Source organism: Diadema setosum, chromosome 10 (genome assembly GCF_964275005.1).
Source record: "Diadema setosum chromosome 10, eeDiaSeto1, whole genome shotgun sequence".
NCBI classification, from domain to species: Eukaryota; Metazoa; Echinodermata; class Echinoidea; order Diadematoida; family Diadematidae; genus Diadema; species Diadema setosum.
Window position 1 is genome coordinate 16,283,180 of NC_092694.1, and position 18,775 is coordinate 16,301,954.

General features: G+C 38.5%; 2 protein-coding genes across 2 annotated transcripts; both read right to left on the reverse strand.

Moving 5' to 3' along the window:
* Window positions 1-8,478: 8,478 nt before the first annotated feature.
* Window positions 8,479-13,101, reverse strand: LOC140234491 (lactadherin-like). Its single transcript, XM_072314534.1, has 3 exons — window positions 12,973-13,101; window positions 9,980-10,129; window positions 8,479-8,622 (listed from the first exon to the last, which is right to left on the reverse strand). The coding sequence occupies exons 1-3, from the start codon at window positions 13,099-13,101 to the stop codon at window positions 8,479-8,481; spliced, it is 423 nt and encodes a 140-aa protein (XP_072170635.1).
* Window positions 13,102-14,015: 914 nt separating this feature from the next.
* On the reverse strand, window positions 14,016-18,296 carry LOC140233803 (lactadherin-like). The gene is made up of 6 exons (XM_072313897.1): window positions 18,251-18,296; window positions 16,610-16,714; window positions 15,998-16,327; window positions 15,150-15,472; window positions 14,601-14,757; window positions 14,016-14,032 (listed from the first exon to the last, which is right to left on the reverse strand). The coding sequence occupies exons 1-6, from the start codon at window positions 18,294-18,296 to the stop codon at window positions 14,016-14,018; spliced, it is 978 nt and encodes a 325-aa protein (XP_072169998.1).
* Between the last annotated feature and the right edge of the window lie 479 nt (window positions 18,297-18,775).

The window sequence follows — 18,775 nt, forward strand, 5'->3', positions numbered from 1 at the left end:
TGTGTATGCAGAACAGTGATAAAGTCAGTACCATTCTCTGAAATTGAGAATGTGTATATTTTGAATTTAAGCAAGGAAGAAATTTCTGTGAAAGTATTACCTTATATAGGGCCTTAATTGCAAACGTGACACCTTCAGACTCAGATAAAACTGCAAAACCATAGGCCTACATTCATTGTTCTAGTAATATGCTGATAAATCTATGCTGATAAATCTAGCTCAAAAATGCCTCCATGGCTGAAATGCCACAACCTCTGAAACTGGGTATAAAGATGGTAGACTTCATAACAGCAAATCATATGCATCTCACCTCCAGTGCCAATGTGTTAGGATGTTTCAACCAAAATAATGTTATACAATGTCATTGTATACCTGATATTGACAGTAGCCTATTAGCCTACATCAGGTAATACAGTGCCATTTTATACGTGATGTAACCTATGACCTATACCTGATGATTATATCCTATTAACCATAACCGTTTCTCTCTCAGTGAGTGAAATATGCACACATTTCATATATTTCATTTAGCTCATTTATTTCAATCTCATTTTCTTTCAACAAAATATAAAAACCTATAGACACGAAATGAATATGACACACAGAAGGTTAAACTACCATTTACACGTATGGAGAAGACGTATGATTATACATCTGAAGAACCTCGGAAGATGGTCCTATAATTAGGCCTACCCCTAGCATCTGACGGGAAAAAAAAATCATCGCACTTGCACGCACTTATACAACATGCGACAGAGTAGGGATACCGTACGTGAGCAGCACGTGTAATTGCAGCCTCCGCAAGAGAACGTGGCAATCGCACGCAGATTGTAAGTTGTAAGCACGTACAACTCACTAATCACAAGCACAACGTACGATGCACGTAACCTCTCATGGCCAGGCGTGGCGTGCGGGCCACGTACTTACACCCTGCGCAACCGTGCGAGTGTCGTGCGTTGACGTACTTCCTCCCTGCGCTAGTCACTTCCTCCCCACGTTTTTAGAGAAAAACGTGAATGCCGTGGCCTCCGCCAAGAACGTACGGACGAAAAGCACGCACGGCGAGTTGTGACCAGGGCTTCACGCACCAATTGACCCCTGTGCAAAATTAAAGTTTTGTACAGCGGTTAAAAAAAAAGTGCAATATCTGAATCCTAACTTTTTTTTAATAAGATTAAATATTGAATTTAATGAAACTGATTTATGCTTTCATTTTTTAATTACCTCCAACAAAATTGTAGATTAATCAGCTATTGCTCATATCAATGCCAGTGTTATCTGATACATAGTTTTTTTACTATTAACAATCAAAAGTGGGAACTGTTTTTTTTTTAATATCTAATATTATACGTTTGTATTACAGTTGTATTTTGTTTGCATTTGTATTTACTTCACGACATTTCACCTTCATATACGAGTTGATTATGCGTCTTTGCGATTACTTTGTATTATTTGGATGTGGAAACAAATAAATGACATGAAATGAAATGAAATATAAATTCTGCAACATTCAATCATTTCCGACTAATCAATAGACAGGAAATTGCCATTTCAGTACCTTTCATATTACATGTCACAACTTTTAATATGTTTACTACTCATGACATGCTTGACAGAAAGTTCAAACCCGGAGAAGAAATTTTCATTTTCTTCACGAGTGTTTCACAAGTGTGACTGTGCATCACAAAACCAACAAAAAGTTGCACGGCCTTTTTTTTTTCAAGAGGACTCAAAACAGGTGAAAAGAGAACACCAACTTAATCTTTTTCTTTTTCTGATCTTATCTGAAAGAGTAATTCTGCTTCGATATATTTTTTAAAGTTTTGGTCATAAAGCGAACAGGAAATTGAATACCTCAGTATAAAAACGATCCAAGTCCATTACAGGAAATTTAGAAAAAAAATATAAATCATGATATGATTTCCTAATGTTTTTATTTTTTCAGTGAGTGGAATATTATTTACACAAATTTAAATGTAAAACATTCCTTTGACTAATTATCAATCTTCGCATGACTTCGTAAAACGTCTCTAAAGACGATAGCCAAATTTGGAATGTGAAATGTGGAACACTGTTTAAGTCTGACGAAGGTTTTTTTTTTGTTTTTTTTTTTTTTTTTTTCAGGCCGATTTACTGATTCGAAGCACTAGTAACCCTTCATTTTTTTTAACTCTAACATTTTTTTGAAAGTATGATGCTATGACTTTGGAAGTTAGTATCGATGATGAACAGAATGTACTTGAAAATGTGTAAATTTTCGATTAGTTTAGTATTCCCTTCACAGGGGGTTGTCATGGACTCTTTTGTCCTGTTCTTTGTTGCATTCATTGCAGAGAGCACAGCTGGGTGAAATTACGCACGTGATTAGACCCTTAGCTTCAAAGCGTGTTTCTCTCTCTCCCTCTCTCTCTCTCTCTCTCTCTCTCTCTCTCAGTAAACATTTTTCGGTAAGGTGAACCTTTATTTCATTATTTACATGGGTATGGACAGTCCGTTATCATTGAATAAGATGTCATTTAAAGCTTACAGTCTGTTCTACTCGTATCCGCCCTTAACTAGAAATCCATAAATGGCGTGGCTTTTTTTTTTGTGTGGTTCTGTGATGCATGGTCAGAAATAGTGATTCGGCCACCTACACACAAGCAGAATGCTGTTATAGTATACATTCACAAGTTTTTAAATGCACTTGACACCAATCCAAAACTGTTTTTATTACACGAAATCCAATCCATTTTTTTCACACTTTTATTACGTCAACTTTTTAGCTAAAACAGCATGCTGTCAAGAAGCCACAGAAGAACATACATTTAACTTGTAAAATGTGCACCACTATTTCCATGGGGTCATCCCACGAGACCGACACCCATGTGCCATACAGCCCACGTCGAGTCATACAGCCTACGAGTTCGTCACTAGGTAAATAAAGCTCACGGGGTCATCCCACGAGACCGACACCGATGAGTCATACAGGCCAAGAGTCATACAGCTCACGAGTTGGACACTGGGCAAATAAAGCCCATGAGTTCGACACTACGGGAAAAAAGCCCACGAGTTCGACAGATCTACAGGTTTTATTGTGTCGGTCTCGTGGGCCTTGTTTGGTTAGTATTACGGTTGCATAGGCACCCTATATCTCGTGGGCTGTATCAGGGGCGGCGCAGCCGTGGGGGCCGTGGGGGCTCGGGCCCCCACACTTTTTGTGCACCATACAAAGGAATACATAATGTGTCATTATTTTGGGCCCCCACACTTTCTTGAACCCGGAAGTACGTACGTGGCACTAAAAATGGGAGGGGAGAGAATGAGCTGAGGACCTTTTTTTTTTTCTTTCTTTCTTTTTTGCTTGTTAGCTGAAGAAACCCGGATGTGGACGGGGAGAGATGAGCTCAGGACCTTTTTTCTTTTTTTTTTTTCTTTTCTTTTGCTTGTTAGCTCATGAAACCCGGAAGTGGGCCCCCACACTTTTGAAAACAGTGCGCCGGCCCTGTGTATGACTCGCGGGTGTCGGTCTCGTGACGTGCAACCCTTATTCACTGCACATTGATTAATATACAGGAAATTGCCATGACAGTGCCACAGTGCGTGTGTAACAACATTATGTTTACTATTCATGACATGCCTGACAGAGGTTCCAAAGGTAGATGAAAGTTATTGACTGTGTCACAAATGGCGATTCTGCAATCTAAATACATGCATAATAATATTATGATATACAGAAGATCTAGCATGCACGTGATATCACCCTAAACTGCTTGTATTACACAATAGTCAGCTCAAATCTTACATTATTTTATATCTACCTATGCCAATTCTGTTGCTGAAACAACATGTTGTCAAGTAGCAAGCGCACGTAACATTTAGCTTGTGAAATCTGCATCACTCATTCACTGTTCGCTGAATAACACATAAAGATTTCTCATTGCAATACCGCGTTAGCCTCTGTCATATTATAATTACTATTCATGACATGCCTGACAGAAAGTTCATAACCAATGAAATCATTACATTTTACGACAGTGTTTCAGAAAAAGCGATTCTGCAACCTACATACGGGCAGAATAGTTTCCATTCAAAGTTGTAAGATGCATGCGTACCATATGTATATAAATTCATCAAAAGGAATCTAACGCGATTTTTACATAATTTTATAACGTATTGCAATGTTGTTGCTTAGATATTGTGCTGTCAAGTAGCAAGAATAATTCACATATTATCATTACCATTATGATAATTATAAGCATCACTCATTTACTGCGTTTAGTGCATACTAATTTCAGACAGGGAACTGTCATTACATTATCACGCTAGCGTGTGTCACAGCTGCATTATGTTTACTTTTTGTGACACTCCACAAGTTCAAACCAGAAAAAAAAAAGTGTTTTATCTTCACAGAGTGTTTCACGCATAGAGATTCTGCAACCTACATATCCGCAGAAAAAAAAAGATTTCGCCATTCTAAAAGGACGGTGATGCCGATTAAACTTGTTTTAACGATACGAAATTCAATCCACTGATTTAAAAAATCTTATAACAGTTATTAAAGACAAATACAGTCAGTGTAATCAGCATAATAAGCAGGAAACAAGAGTCTGGGAGGAAATTTATTTAGACTTTTCTACTTACAGTAATGATTATGGCAAACAAGTCCTTTTGATAGAGGGATGATATAAGCACAAGCACACACACACGAGCATGTACACATTCTCGGCCATTCCAAGATCATGATTGATTTATGTGTATACTGCAACTAATGTTTTATTGTACTAACAAGATCTCGCTCATTTTACTTTACAACCACAACGTGTTTGGCCAGTCCTCTATCATTTTTATGCTGTGGTTCACCGTATGTCATGGCCTGTTACGTCACTCACAATTTGATAATAGAGAGCTGGGCCGGTATTCCATAAACTAGATAAGCATGCTTAAGTCAGAAAATCTAAGCAATTTTGCTTATTTTCTGGCTAAGATAAAATTCTTAGCTTAAGTTCGTATTCCATAAAATTTGGCTAAGAATTTGTCTTAGCATTTTGCTAAGAATTTTGCTAAGAATTTTGTCTTAGCTAAGACAGATTTCGGCTTGCTGGCTAAGCATATTTTCTTAAAAATGTGCCGTCGGTATTCCAAAACGACATTTGTCTAAGAAATTTACCCTAAATCTAAGACAGCTATTGAGCTGTCTTAACTTGGGTTCCAGTAAGAAAAAAATTATGGGTGTAGCATAACAATGTAGAAAAGATGGCGGCTTTAGCTCATGATTTTTCATCTTTTTGCTAAATAAAGAAGTTCATCAGTAATCAGTAATGTAAATGAAATGATCGAGTTCAGGGTTTGACGAAGCGTCTCGTTTGCGTCTCGTGGGAACTTGCACAGTAACAATACGGTAGAAACTCGGTGGGCCATGGGCCACGGGGAATCGGGGGGGGGGGGGTATGTGTTGCGCGTATACTACACGTGCCCTCGACCTCCTTCTCAGCGCGCATTAGCGGCGGAGTGGAGCGCGCAGCTAGAGGAACGCACATAGCCGCCCGGATATAAAGTCTACGTTTATGCCACAACCCACTACATTACGTAGACGTATGCCCTAGTTTTATAGCTTGCTATATTACACGTGCGGCTATCACAGTTTGTGTATCGAGACAGGCGAGTACGTACTGTCACAAAGCGTCCTCTCCGGCTCTACCGGATCGGTGAGTACGGACTAATTATCTGGGCCTAGTAACTACGTTAGGGTGTATAACATAAGTACTCGCTTTGATTTTGATTCTCGTGATTTCATGATGTTTCTTTTTTCACTCGGTGTCGTACTTGAAATGTGGTGTGATGTGATTGCGGTGTGAGTCTCACTTATAAGGCCGTAACTTTGGCCGAAAAGATCCAAAACAACACGTAACTGTTAGGTCTAGGTTGCCTACTACTAAATAAGTAGGCCGTTTACTGACATTCTAGACACTGTGAGACCTAGAGTAATATGAAGACGTTGCTCCTATAAAAAAAAAAAAGCCTCTGAAAAAGTGTGCATTAGGCCTAAATTTTCCATGGGTAGCTAGGTAGTTGCGATTGTTGCTTAAACACGTAAAATACATAGACTTTCACCGCGGGGCAGCTGTTCGCGAACAGTGATGACATGAATATCTTGCTTATGTCAAATGACGTCATCAGAATTTAAGATTTTTGCTTAGCCAAATCGCCCGACTTAAGAAAAATGCCTTACAGTTTATGGAATACCGTTAGGGCGATTTTCTTAGCTAAGCAAAAGTCTAAGACAAATTGCTTAAACTTAAGCAATTTGTCTTAGAAGTTTATGGAATACCGGCCCTGTAGATTTTGGAGGCGCGGCCGTTCAGTGGGAAAACAAAACATGTTCTGAGCGTGCGCAGAAGCGCGCGTCAAGTCGATCTATTTTTAGCTTGCGTCGCCTGAGTTTCTCACTACGCGTACCGGGCTATTTTTACGTCCGGACAGTTTGCAACGTAGAGAGCTACTTCATGCAGTGATCGTAATGGGGGCGCACTTTATTTTTTTAAACGTTGCGTCCCAGGGTAATCTAAAGGGCTTTTTACACTTGTGTTTCTTAACCCCGGACTTTCTCTGACCCAGGACTATCGTTAGTCCCGTACCAATTTTTTCAGCTTTTTACACTCGCCAATTAGTCCCGTACTATCTCTTGTCCGGGGCTAAGGAGAAAACTGACCTTTTTACACTCGTCTTTCTTAGCCCCGGACTTTCCAAACCACATGAATATTCATAATTACGCTGTGTACTGTACACGTACACGCACGCACCGGCAGCACTTGATTACCTCGTTTCTGATTGGTCAGTGAGGGTCGCACTTCGTCTCCGTCGCTTAGCCCAGGATTATTTTTTCGTTCTGTTTACACTCACTTGCTTGGCACCGCAATTGCGGTGCTAGCACCGCAATTGCGGTGCTAACCCCTGCTATTTTGCAGGGCCAGATAGTACCGTACTATCGGTGGGGCTAGCCCACTTTGGCAAAAACGAGTGTAAACAGAAAGTGGGCTAAGGATAGTCCCGTACTATCGGTGGGGCTAAGGCCCCCCCTTAGCCCCACCGATAGTCCGGGGCTAAGCAAAAATTTACAAGTGTAAAAAGCCCTTAAAGGGCTTTTTACACTTGTGTTTCTTAACCCCGGACTTTCTCTGACCCAGGACTATCGTTAGTCCCGTACCAATTTTTTCAGCTTTTTACACTCGCCAATTAGTCCCGTACTATCTCTTGTCCGGGGCTAAGGAGAAAACTGACCTTTTTACACTCGTCTTTCTTAGCCCCGGACTTTCCAAACCACATGAATATTCATAATTACGCTGTGTACTGTACACGTACACGCACGCACCGGCAGCACTTGATTACCTCGTTTCTGATTGGTCAGTGAGGGTCGCACTTCGTCTCCGTCGCTTAGCCCAGGATTATTTTTTCGTTCTGTTTACACTCACTTGCTTGGCACCGCAATTGCGGTGCTAGCACCGCAATTGCGGTGCTAACCCCTGCTATTTTGCAGGGCCAGATAGTACCGTACTATCGGTGGGGCTAGCCCACTTTGGCAAAAACGAGTGTAAACAGAAAGTGGGCTAAGGATAGTCCCGTACTATCGGTGGGGCTAAGGCCCCCCCTTAGCCCCACCGATAGTCCGGGGCTAAGCAAAAATTTACAAGTGTAAAAAGCCCTTAAAGCTACTTTTCAACGCGACGCAGGGGAGAGGAGAACGTCCAGCCCACTCGTCGTCTCAAACGTCCGCGCGTCAAAATCTAAAGCTCCCTATAATGAGAAACACGATATCTGATGTCAGTAGTACTAGGTCGTTTGTCCAACATGATTTGAAAAATGCATCAGAAAAATACAGAGAGTGATGACACTAAATGCCAATAACGATAAATAACTCTAACAGTGTTGGAAACGGGAGGGGAGTTACGTGAAAATCTACAAAAGAAACTGTAAACTATGAGCTCAACAAACCTCGTTAACTTTGTTGTAAGTGTTTTTGTTTCGTTTTAAGTTCATATATTTTGCATTGTTCTGAATGGGGATGGGATGGGAGAAACAAAAGCTCTTCTAACCTACAGGAATAAAGATTATGTCAACAGTGATATCATGATGATACAGAAATTGATTTGATGACAATAGTTGCTGGAGACAGACATGCAATGACTTTCATGTTGCACAAATTCAAAAATTCATAGACATGGAAATAATGAGATGATAATTCAAACAACACGAAAAGCAGTTTCATGATGAAGGGTCATAATTAGGCGAGAAAGCATTATCATTCCAATTCCACAAAGAGAAAAAAAAGGCATTTCCATGGAAATCTACGTTTTGCCGAATGAGTTGTCAACATAGTAACGGGCTCACGGTGGTAAGTAAATCTACGGACAAAAATAAAAACAAACAGAGCAGAACATATGAAAAAAAAATAAACAAAACAAATCAATTCACATGAGGGATCAGCATACGAAGAAGCCCTCAAATCTCATGGCCCAGAACTTCGACTCTCATCGATGCATAGCTTCTGAACGTGATTGGATGGAACCTGACGTAACGCGCCCTCATCGGCTTAGGTAGTAACGAAGTCACGTGGGAGTCTCTGTCATAATTGCCTGAGTACACCTGATATGATATCACACACAAAGAAAGACAAAACTTTAGCACAACAGTCAGACCGGAACCGTCTGAAGACAATAGGCGTTTTCACAATCAGCCCGATAAAAATCCAAGCTCGAGATATTTCTCGCGATTGCGAGTTTGCGCGCTATTTCATTTCTTATTCACAGCGTTTTCATATCAGCCCGATGTTTCGAAACAGCGCGCTATTTTCTGACTTGGGAAATAGGAAAATATTTCGAGCTTGGATTTTTATCGGGCTGATGTGCAAACGCCTCAGCCCGAAGAGAATCAGCCCGAATTTTTGTCGAGCTAATTCGACAGCTGAGTATGTGCAAACAGCATCAGTAATGTGTGTGCCCTCTCAAAAATTCCTCATGATTTGTGTGCAGTTTGCCTCGATCGATCGAGTCACACACGCTAGGCATGATGATGGGATGCATAGCGCTAATTTCTCGAGTAGTTTTCACATTAACAAATAGCGCGCTACTATCCCGCTATTTCAGAAATTTCAAGAGTTGGACTCGAGAAATGTTCTCGATCAGAGCGATACAGATAGCGCGCTAATTTGTGTTCACATTATCAAATAGCGCGCTATTTCGCTATCGGGAAAATTTCCCAGTCGGGAAAATTTCCCAGTCAGGAAATAGCGCGCTATTTCGAAACATCGGGCTGATGTGAAAACGCCTATTGAGGCAAAAGCCTGGGAATTGCCTGCAGTAGCCTACGCCTGGACACATGAGATTTCTCTGCCCACTTTTGTTTTTTAAACATATAATTCTTTTTCAAACACGGCAAGTTCTGTACAGTCTGGTTCGAGCAATATTCATGTGGTTCATCAGATCATTCTTTATAATGATTTTTGTACTGGTATAAGTCTAGTTGGTCAAGATAAACATATCCATCTTCCGTATAATTCCATGCCTATGAATTCGGGAACGTTCAGTTTTACAAGCGTTATAGCTCTTATGTAGGCTCCATCATATTCCTGATATTTACTTGTGACATCCTCAGACGATATGACCATATACATTTGTGTTAAGTATGTTGTGTGTTTTTTTTTCTTCTTTCTTCTTTAATCAAAAGACATGGTTGTAAAATTCTTGTTGTACTTTATTTCAATCATTTTGTAATTCCATCATTGAGAAAGTGGAGATATGAAAATAAATTTGAACGTGAACTTGAACTTGAACTTTGCATTATACTTGGGAAAATTAGATACTGCTTTTTTTTAAATCGTTGTGTGGTTTGCAGCTAATATTGTATCATAGTTTATCCTCTTTCGAGTATTCTTTTTAATTAGCATGATATCGGGTGTAAATTAACACATTCATTAGTTATTATGCAAGTTGAAAACTTATACCTTGCGTCCACGGGATAGCGGGTCGATTGTAAAATCCCAATCGGTATCATCCAGGGAGGTGGAGATGTACATGGACGTTGCCCATTGATCAACATTTGATCTGCCTTGAGTAACAACACCTGTAACAATGAACTCCTCTCCGAGGTCAATCTAAATTGCAAAATAGAAACAAAATAAAGTACAGTGATTGGGCTATGTCTCCTAGATAGAACGAGGAGTCTTTTTTTTTTCTCTCTCTCTCTCTCTTCTCTTTCCTTTTAACTGTATTTCATTATCACTATCACTTTCTTCTTTTTTTTCTTAGCATCACCTCTATTCATGACCATGTAAGTTTTGCTGTGCGAAATAGTTTGTCTATTTATTTCTTTGCGCGTTCAATCAGGCCCCAATATCAATCATCTTTAACACTTTTACACTTTAACACTACAGCTTTAACACTGAGGATCCTCTTGTATGGTACTTTGATTTTGTTTTTTTTTTTATTATATCTCTGTTCTCCGTCAAAATGATTTGCTTACCTTTCATGTGCAAAATATCCATGAATAATGATGAACCACATGTTAGGTGCGTATATTTCCGAAAGTGATCGTAGTTGATAACTCGTACCATACAGAAACAAGATGAAATGAAATATTGAATAAAAAGACAAGTGAACAAACAGGAATTGACTAAAAGTAAATGTTAGGTCTTCTTCTTCATCGACAAACCGTTTCTTTTTTTTACATGATATCGAAAGGATTATAAATCTTTCCCGAATTCATTTAGTTTTTAATTGTTATATGACAGAAATATGTTTGTAGTGTGTAGATATGATGATTATCATTTTTAACGTGAATCAATGAAAATGATGTCAGTGTAAGTTACGAGATTGATATTCGAAACTGCAAACAATGTGACTGTTGGGTATGTACGTATGGACAAACATTTTGCCAATTATGAAATTGATCGAATCCCCTATCAACTTGAAAAGAATAGTACTCTCGCTTATGAACGTTTTCCGTCTCAGAATAATTAACTTTGGAATGCGGCGAGACACAAAGAACTGAAAAATGTCAATAGGTTTAGATTGACATGGCACAAATTTAAAAAATATTTCACGATTGTAATCTCTGATCCAGGAGAAATCACGAAGAATACACACTAAAAATCCTCTCTACCAGTCCACAGTGAACGTTATGGTGAATAATTCCTATGTCAAAGTGTATAGAGTTTATGGATCTATACCTCATTCTATGGAAATAGCAGTCCCTGACACAGGATGAATAGAAAATGAATGATTAATTATCAAAACAATTGTATATGGTAGTAATTTGCGGTCAGTGATACCCTTTTTATTGTTCTTATTACAAACCAGAATACTATAGTTATATACACTGCAAAAAGTCCGGTGTTTCACTAGTGAACACCGAGCTAGTGTTAAATTTTTGGTGCTCATTTATGGTGTTAAATGAACACCTCCGGGTATCATTTCCAAATTTTAAACTGTTTTTTGAAGAGTTTCTTAGTAACTGAACTTCTTGTTGATTTTTAATTTAAACAAGACGATCATGAATTTTACATTAAAATACTAGATTTTTGAAAAAATGTGAAAATGAATTTACACCAAGGTAACACCAGCTGGTGCGGTCTCTGGACGGGTGTGAAACCGTTGATATTAACACCAACAAATATCAAATCAACACCATGTGGTGTCATTTTTTGATTAACACCAGTACAGTGTCAAAATAACACCAGGTACAGTGTCAAATTAACACCACGAAGTGTCAGCTGAACACTTTTCAACACCATCACAGTGCATTTTCAACCCTTGTGGGTGTGGTCCTCTATTGAAGTTTGATAGGTGTTAATTTTAACACCCGTGGTGTTAAATCTTACACCGATGTTTTACAGTGTAGGCACTGTCTGGTTCTACGTATAGACTTCACCGATATCCACTTCTCTAATTTTGACCTCTTTGAGGTACTGTATACAGATTATGGCAAACTGCAGTGTTATTATCACGTCTGTTAGAAAGTGTTAGATCTAAGATAGATATTTTGTCAATGTGTAAATACCCTCTGTGTACATGTTTGCATCTTCGTGTATTTGTAAGCATGCTTAGTATGCTTTTGTTGTTGTTTTTTTTTCCTCAGTTAGTTTGGACTCTTATTATGTTTTCAGGGCTTGACGTCATATATACTAGGTTCTACCTTCCTGTCGAGTTCTTCACTATTTATAATTTCTGTCGAATACGTTTTTTTTTAATCAATTACAACCATGCCAATAGCTCCTCATGTATTTGAATAAATGCATTTGTATTTACCTGAGTCTCAAATGCATGTATTTTGTTCTACACGCTTCCATTGCTCTTATCAAATATTTGATTTTTAAAAAAAAGTTAAATGCTATAAAATTCCAAATACTAAGAATGTTGCAATAGGATAGGTCAAGAGCTGATCACGTGATGAAGCGTAGTTTTGCCCATCACATCACCTGAGAAGAAAAGTTCGTTACACTCTATGTTGATAGTCCCTTTTGTTTCGCTGATCTCCACACAGTCCACACAGTCCTAACGGACTATCATGTGACCTAGGTCACTTGATAGTACACAGTGTAACGCACTTTCACTTCGGTGCCGCGCGGTTTGCGCAGCAAATTCATTGTTTTGTCATCTACGCGCACACGTAGCCTAAGCCCTAAGGATATCTAAAGTCAGCTAAAACGGTTTCAGATGTGGAATAAAATGGGAATTTCTAGGACCCTAGATGTGGAATATAAAGCAAATAATCACCTTTTAGTTTCAGGCAATGAAACAAACTATCACTTCCTCGGCGATCTGAATGTGTACGCTATCTTTCCTCAGCTGCCCTTCTGAAAGATAGCTACATCCTGATCGCCTTGGAAGTGATAGTTCGTCCCATCACCTTCAGCAACGTTGATTATTTGCTTACTATGCACGAGAACCCGATATCAGTTTTTGTCTCGTGAAAGAAAAGGAAGTAGACAATTCTTACTTTCAGCCACCTGTCTTGATCAGTACGGTATGGTGTCCATGCTGCCGAGGTACCTTCCGAATCAGCTTCTATGTTCAGCCTGCCATGCTGCGCCAGTGTAACGTGGTTGTGCGTAGAAGAAGACGACATGTTGGCATCAGGAATCCGACCATCTTCGACCCCGAGAGGGACGCCTCGATCGAGTGGACAGAGCTCGCTATCGTGATCAATGGCGGCTAGAATCAATAACCATTAGCCAGTTCACAGTTAGCTCATGTGAGAAATGGTAAAATTCACCTTTCTTTCTTTCTCAGGTGCTAGGCATTTCACTATTTTGTAAAGTAGCATTATGCACAAACTTGCACGACGTAACAATTCGTGGAATTCATGTTCAAAGCAAAGAGTGGGCTTGGGTGTATACCAGTTGAGCAGAACGGGTCATTAGTTGCCACTTTAGTAGACATCCATGCTGTCATTTTTGTATAGATAGCGTTAACCACCTTTTCAATTAATATCACCAAATCAGGCAAGCTTGCCAAGTGGTTTGGGCTAGCAAGCATCATTTATAACGATTATGAATATTGTTACATTATGAAGGATGGTTATCTAAGTGAAGTAGATAGAAAGCAACATGCCTGATTATACAAATGACCTTTTAATTATCATGTGCGAAATGAAACTGTGAGCTCCACTATCATGTCAATGTTTGTTCACCGTGCCTCACATATTCATAATAGAAAAAAAATAGCGAATGGCCTCATACAAAAACAAACATACAATGTGCGGATTAAGTCTTTATACATAATATGATATAGATTATGGTAATGTAATTGGTACATAATTCATTTTCTTTCTTCGAATCATTGCAGCATGTTACCTATAGATCGACATATCCTGTAATATTGCCGAAAGGAAATTCAATTCATGTTATGTTGAAAAGAAAAGACAAACGAATCAAACCACATTTTCTATTTTGTTGAAATGTTGGAACCCCGATGAATAACTATACACAAACAAATAAAAGCAAACAAACACAACACAGAGACCATCGCACAGAGACTCACTCATGCAAACACAGCTACTGTGGGTAGTGAATACACGGGTGTAACATCTTAAGTGTAATCCAGGATCACATGAAAATACTGCACAAATCAAAATCGAAATGTATTTCAAATATCTGTCCTCAATCAAAGCAAATAGTTTAGAAAACATGGAATTAGTATGCTTCTGTGTGAATGTGTCTCAGATTGTATCTTACTGTTTACCTACATTTTCTATACTAATATGCCTTCGCCCTACAGGTAAAGTGAAACACCTCTCGCAAACTTTTTAGGATATTCCCATTTCGTTCATTCCAACACTTATCATCTGTAATACATTCGTATATGCCTTCTCCGGTAAATCACTTTAAAATGATGGACTTTTTTTCAATTAACACTAATTTTTTTGCAGAGTGCCCAGCTGAAGGAAGTCATTGTTTAAAATGGATATACACACTTTTTGGACGCACACACACACCCATATGCTATGCACACATGTGTGTTTACATTGTTGCTCTGTTCGAGGTGACGACATAGCCAGATACAGAAATGGGACTGTGTATGGTATATCCTGTTTTTCGACATGTAAACACACTCCAGCATATCTACCGATATTATCTTGCAAAGGTCCATAGCCAATCAGCTCCAGTCTCAGACTCATGTGACCGTAGTAAGTTTGTGGATGGAGTCGAATGAATCGCGCTGTCATGGCTCTCCTGAAGTAGTGTCTCACTTGACTCGTCCTATCATAATTAGCCGGAAATACCTTCGATGGCAAGAAATTTTGAAAAACAAACGACAACAATTCATAAACAATTAATATAAAAAGGTATCTGTTAAGTGCATACAGTAAGACGAACTCAAATTAACTAACTGTTCACACGAACGTAAATTTTAAATCATTAATATTTCTATAAACATTATTACTATATCACACTATAATAACTTCGAATATGCGATAGGTATACACGGTATCACGATAAATTTGGTTTAAAAGTAATTACCTTATCATTCATGATATTAGTTTGGGTTTATTTAGAGAATCCTTCATTCGTCATCTGCATGATGCAGATGGTTATATTCGCTCTCAATTCTTTGTGTGTCACCACCCTATCTTCGCCAGCATGAACACACTGGTTTCAGAGGCATCAAACTCACCTTAACGCTGCCTGTGAAAGGATCCTTATATTCAGTCCAAACCATGCTGTCTAAGCTGGAGGACAGTTTATATGACGTGACATACTGGTCAAGAGAGGCCCTTCCCTGTGTGATGATACCAGACACCAGAATGTTCGATCCGAACTGAACCTGTAACCACTGAGATGAGTTTAGGAAGCTGGTACTCCACGAGGTGGGTCCGTTGAGACGAGCGTGTTGGGTGCAAAGGCCATCCCTGTAACAGGATGAAGCAGTGATGCTGGAGTCTGGAATGGCGCCATTTTCGAGACCAAGAGGACTACCAGGAGACATGCTGGGACTCTCTGAGGGAAAATATGAGACAAACATTTTTACCGTTAATTCAGTTCAGTAAAAAGAAAGAAAAACAAATATATATAAACAGTGAATATACATGAATGAAAATACTAGTATTATGCATATAAACGCACATATATATATATAGACGAATCTATATATACGTGTAGAGTGTAATTATTATAGTGTATATAGTATCATATATATATATATATAGTGGAGAGAGAGAGAGAGAGAGAGAAACAGAGATTCCAGATGCAATTGGTATGTGTGCGTGTGTGGATATATGATTTCTTTTTTGATAACTTTAATAGTCTTTCATCCTATACTACGAATAAGCATTAAGCTGTATGTATACTAATACATAGGACATACGGTCCTCCTCAAGTACATACAACTGCATGGACAAGATGTAAACCCAAGTATGATAGCTGCATATGGGGTATCTAGACATATTTTCAGATGGAAAATGAGAACAGACAAACAAAAACGCAAACATAACAGTCATACGTATTAAATATGAAACCTCTCACCTGAACAACACACAATGCCGATGGCAGCATTCACGTCATCATCTGTCTCTTCGTCTACCCAACAGTCAGTGATATTCGTGGCATTTGTTGGGCAACTGACCACACCCAATTTTGCGTACACATCCTGTGACGATTCGCCGTAGAGGTTCCCATTTATTGTTCCGTAAGCTCCCTGGAATCCAAGGTACTGGCAGACCAGACGAGATTCAAGTGCCGTCCACCCATTTTGGTGTATAACTCTAAACTTGTCTGGGCTGTAACGAGGTGCAAAGACGATTCTCCCTTCATTCCTGTTTCCTCCAAGGATCCTCACAGTTTCGATGAAAGTAGCTGAGAGGAGTGATCAGAAGTCCCAAAAAAGTATATCTCAAATGATATATACATAGATACGAAAACTAAAGAAAGAAATCCTCGACCATATTATGTAGGTTACAATTAAAAAGTAGTATGTGATTACAACAAAACTAACGGAGCATAAAATACGATATCCCTTTCTGCCACACGTTTTATAATAAAAACAATATCAGAATCAAAATGTCAATACAACGCATAAAGTCATTTAACAAGGAGATGACTAACTAAATTTACTACAAAAGAAATTCTGTTTCCAACCTTTTTCACATCGTTTGCCTTGCCAACCATCGAGACACGTGCAGTTGAAACCGTCGTCCGTCTCAGTACACTTGGACTGATGAAGACACGGGTCAGACAGGCAGGCTGTTTTCACAAGAATGTATAAAAGATAAATGTGTAAACATATACAGTATATATTATTCCTCTGATTATTTTTACAAAGGTAACTTCGTTTTAAAATTTCTTTACTTGATTGTCTTGCAGTTGACTTGGTTTTTTTATTTGCTTTTATTGTTCTAACTCCCAAGCACAAATATTTTGATGATACAATATACAGATATAAAACAACATAATGATACAATCCATAGAACATCAGACAAGATATTTTTGTCTTGGTTTGGTTCTATACTGCATTTTCTCTCTCCAAGTAAAATAACAAATGAAAACAAAGTGATATAGAGTATGCAAAACAGGGAACGTATAACATTTTAATCAACATAACAATGATTAATTTCATAACAACAGCAGTCTGTAATAACATTACAAAGCAGCAGGTTAAAATATTCTATATTTATATCTGAACAAAGAAGAAATCACTACATGGGATCGTCATCATAAGCAGACCTTGACGTGGATGAGGCCCTGCCTTATAAATACGAATATGATACAACACCAATAAACCTACACATAAAACTCTTAATCTTAACTATGTATACCAAACACGTTTTCCTCAAGAAAAACACAGAAAAAACAATGACAAAACAGTGAGTTGGTGCTTTAAAAAGAAGAAAAATACTCAACACCACTGAATACAATAAAATGGAAGTTTTTGGTTTAAAAAAAGGCTTAAAGTCGTAATCATTGAAGAGAAAAGACAATTTCACAAACATGAAATGCGAGCAGCCTATACAAGCAAAGCTTGAATTGCATAGGTACCTATGCAGATGCACATCATTTACGTTGTATGTCAGTACAACGGTACATTAGTCTTTTAAGTGAGATTATGTTATTCTAGTATAACCTTTTCCTCCTTACCAACTTCCAGCAACAGCTATGCAATGAGTTGTGAGGAAACCAATAATTTGACTTCACATCAATCACATCATCCGTTGAATAAATGCCAAAGAGTACAGAGAGACAGCTTGTTTATATGGTACCATACCAAGGTGCACATTGGAACAGTGATCGACACTTAGCACACCATAGTCACTGATAGTATGTAAATATTACTTGAGAGTAAAGGATTGGTACAGTTTCGGTTGAGATAATTACAGCTTCAGGTTTTTCTAAGTTTTTGATGATATTTTTTCTTTGAGACAATGAAAAACCTGTGGTGAAATATTGAAGAGCATAATAAAATCCTCAGAGGACATGAAGGAATTCAAGGTTTATTTGTTGAAAATTGGTTTCGAAATGGCTAAGATAATAAAGCAAACAAAACGATTCTAATAAAAAAACCCGAGACCCACCGTCTATTAGGAACGCTTTGTTTTACACTGCTTGGGGATGTCTCAACCATTCTAAAACCAATTTTTATCAAATACATTTTGAATTCCTTTAACAATCGCATGCTCTCTAACATTTTTCATAAACTGGTCTCCAGGTATATAGTAACAAGTTAAGGGCTGACATCTCACCTTAACCAAAACTACGTGTATGTCACCCCTTTAAGGACTATACCTGGTCTTGTGCAGATGTATCCAGTCGGGTTTTCGGGAAGTTTCATTCCTGGTGGCAGCTGCGGTAAAGTGTATGCGTGCGACTTCACGGGTTTAGGTATGTACTGAATAACGGCGCCATTATCTGACAGTACAGAAGGGCATGGGACTTTGGTGAGGTGGGGGCACACTGCCGGATTGTATTGTGCTGAAAAAAAGAAGACGATGAAATAGAACAAACATTTTCATTAATTTCAAATAATCACCCAACTACAAATGTACTTTCAATTAAAATTATACACATGTCAACCTATTAAATGTTCTCATGCCAATATGGAAACTGATGCAGAGAAAAAGTGACATCCAAACATGTCTTAAAATATCTGCAAATGTAAATGGGATCTAATCATTTAATCCTCATAATGAAACTGACTAACGGTGGAGTGAAGCACATTGGCCCGAATTCCCAAACATCGCCTAAATCTAGATCACTGGATTCTTGAACCCATGGACGTAATATATACATACTAACCTGTTGTAGAGGTAC

Excerpts from the sequence above, each read along its gene's own strand:
- LOC140234491 (XM_072314534.1), bottom strand. The coding sequence starts at position 13,101 with ATGTCGTCTTCTTCTACGCACAACCACGTTACACTGGCGCAGCATGGC. Across the intron at positions 10,130-12,972 it reads ATCAAGACAGGTGGCTGAAA|ATTGACCTCGGAGAGGAGTT; the intron begins GTAAGAATTGTC and ends TTTGCAATTTAG. Across the intron at positions 8,623-9,979 it reads CGCTATCCCGTGGACGCAAG|GTGTACTCAGGCAATTATGA; the intron begins GTATAAGTTTTC and ends ATATCATATCAG.
- LOC140233803 (XM_072313897.1), bottom strand. The coding sequence starts at position 18,296 with ATGAAACTTCCCGAAAACCCGACTGGATACATCTGCACAAGACCAG. Across the intron at positions 16,715-18,250 it reads ATACATCTGCACAAGACCAG|CCTGCCTGTCTGACCCGTGT; the intron begins GTATAGTCCTTA and ends TTGTGAAAACAG. Across the intron at positions 14,758-15,149 it reads CTTTCACAGGCAGCGTTAAG|GTATTTCCGGCTAATTATGA; the intron begins GTGAGTTTGATG and ends TTGCCATCGAAG.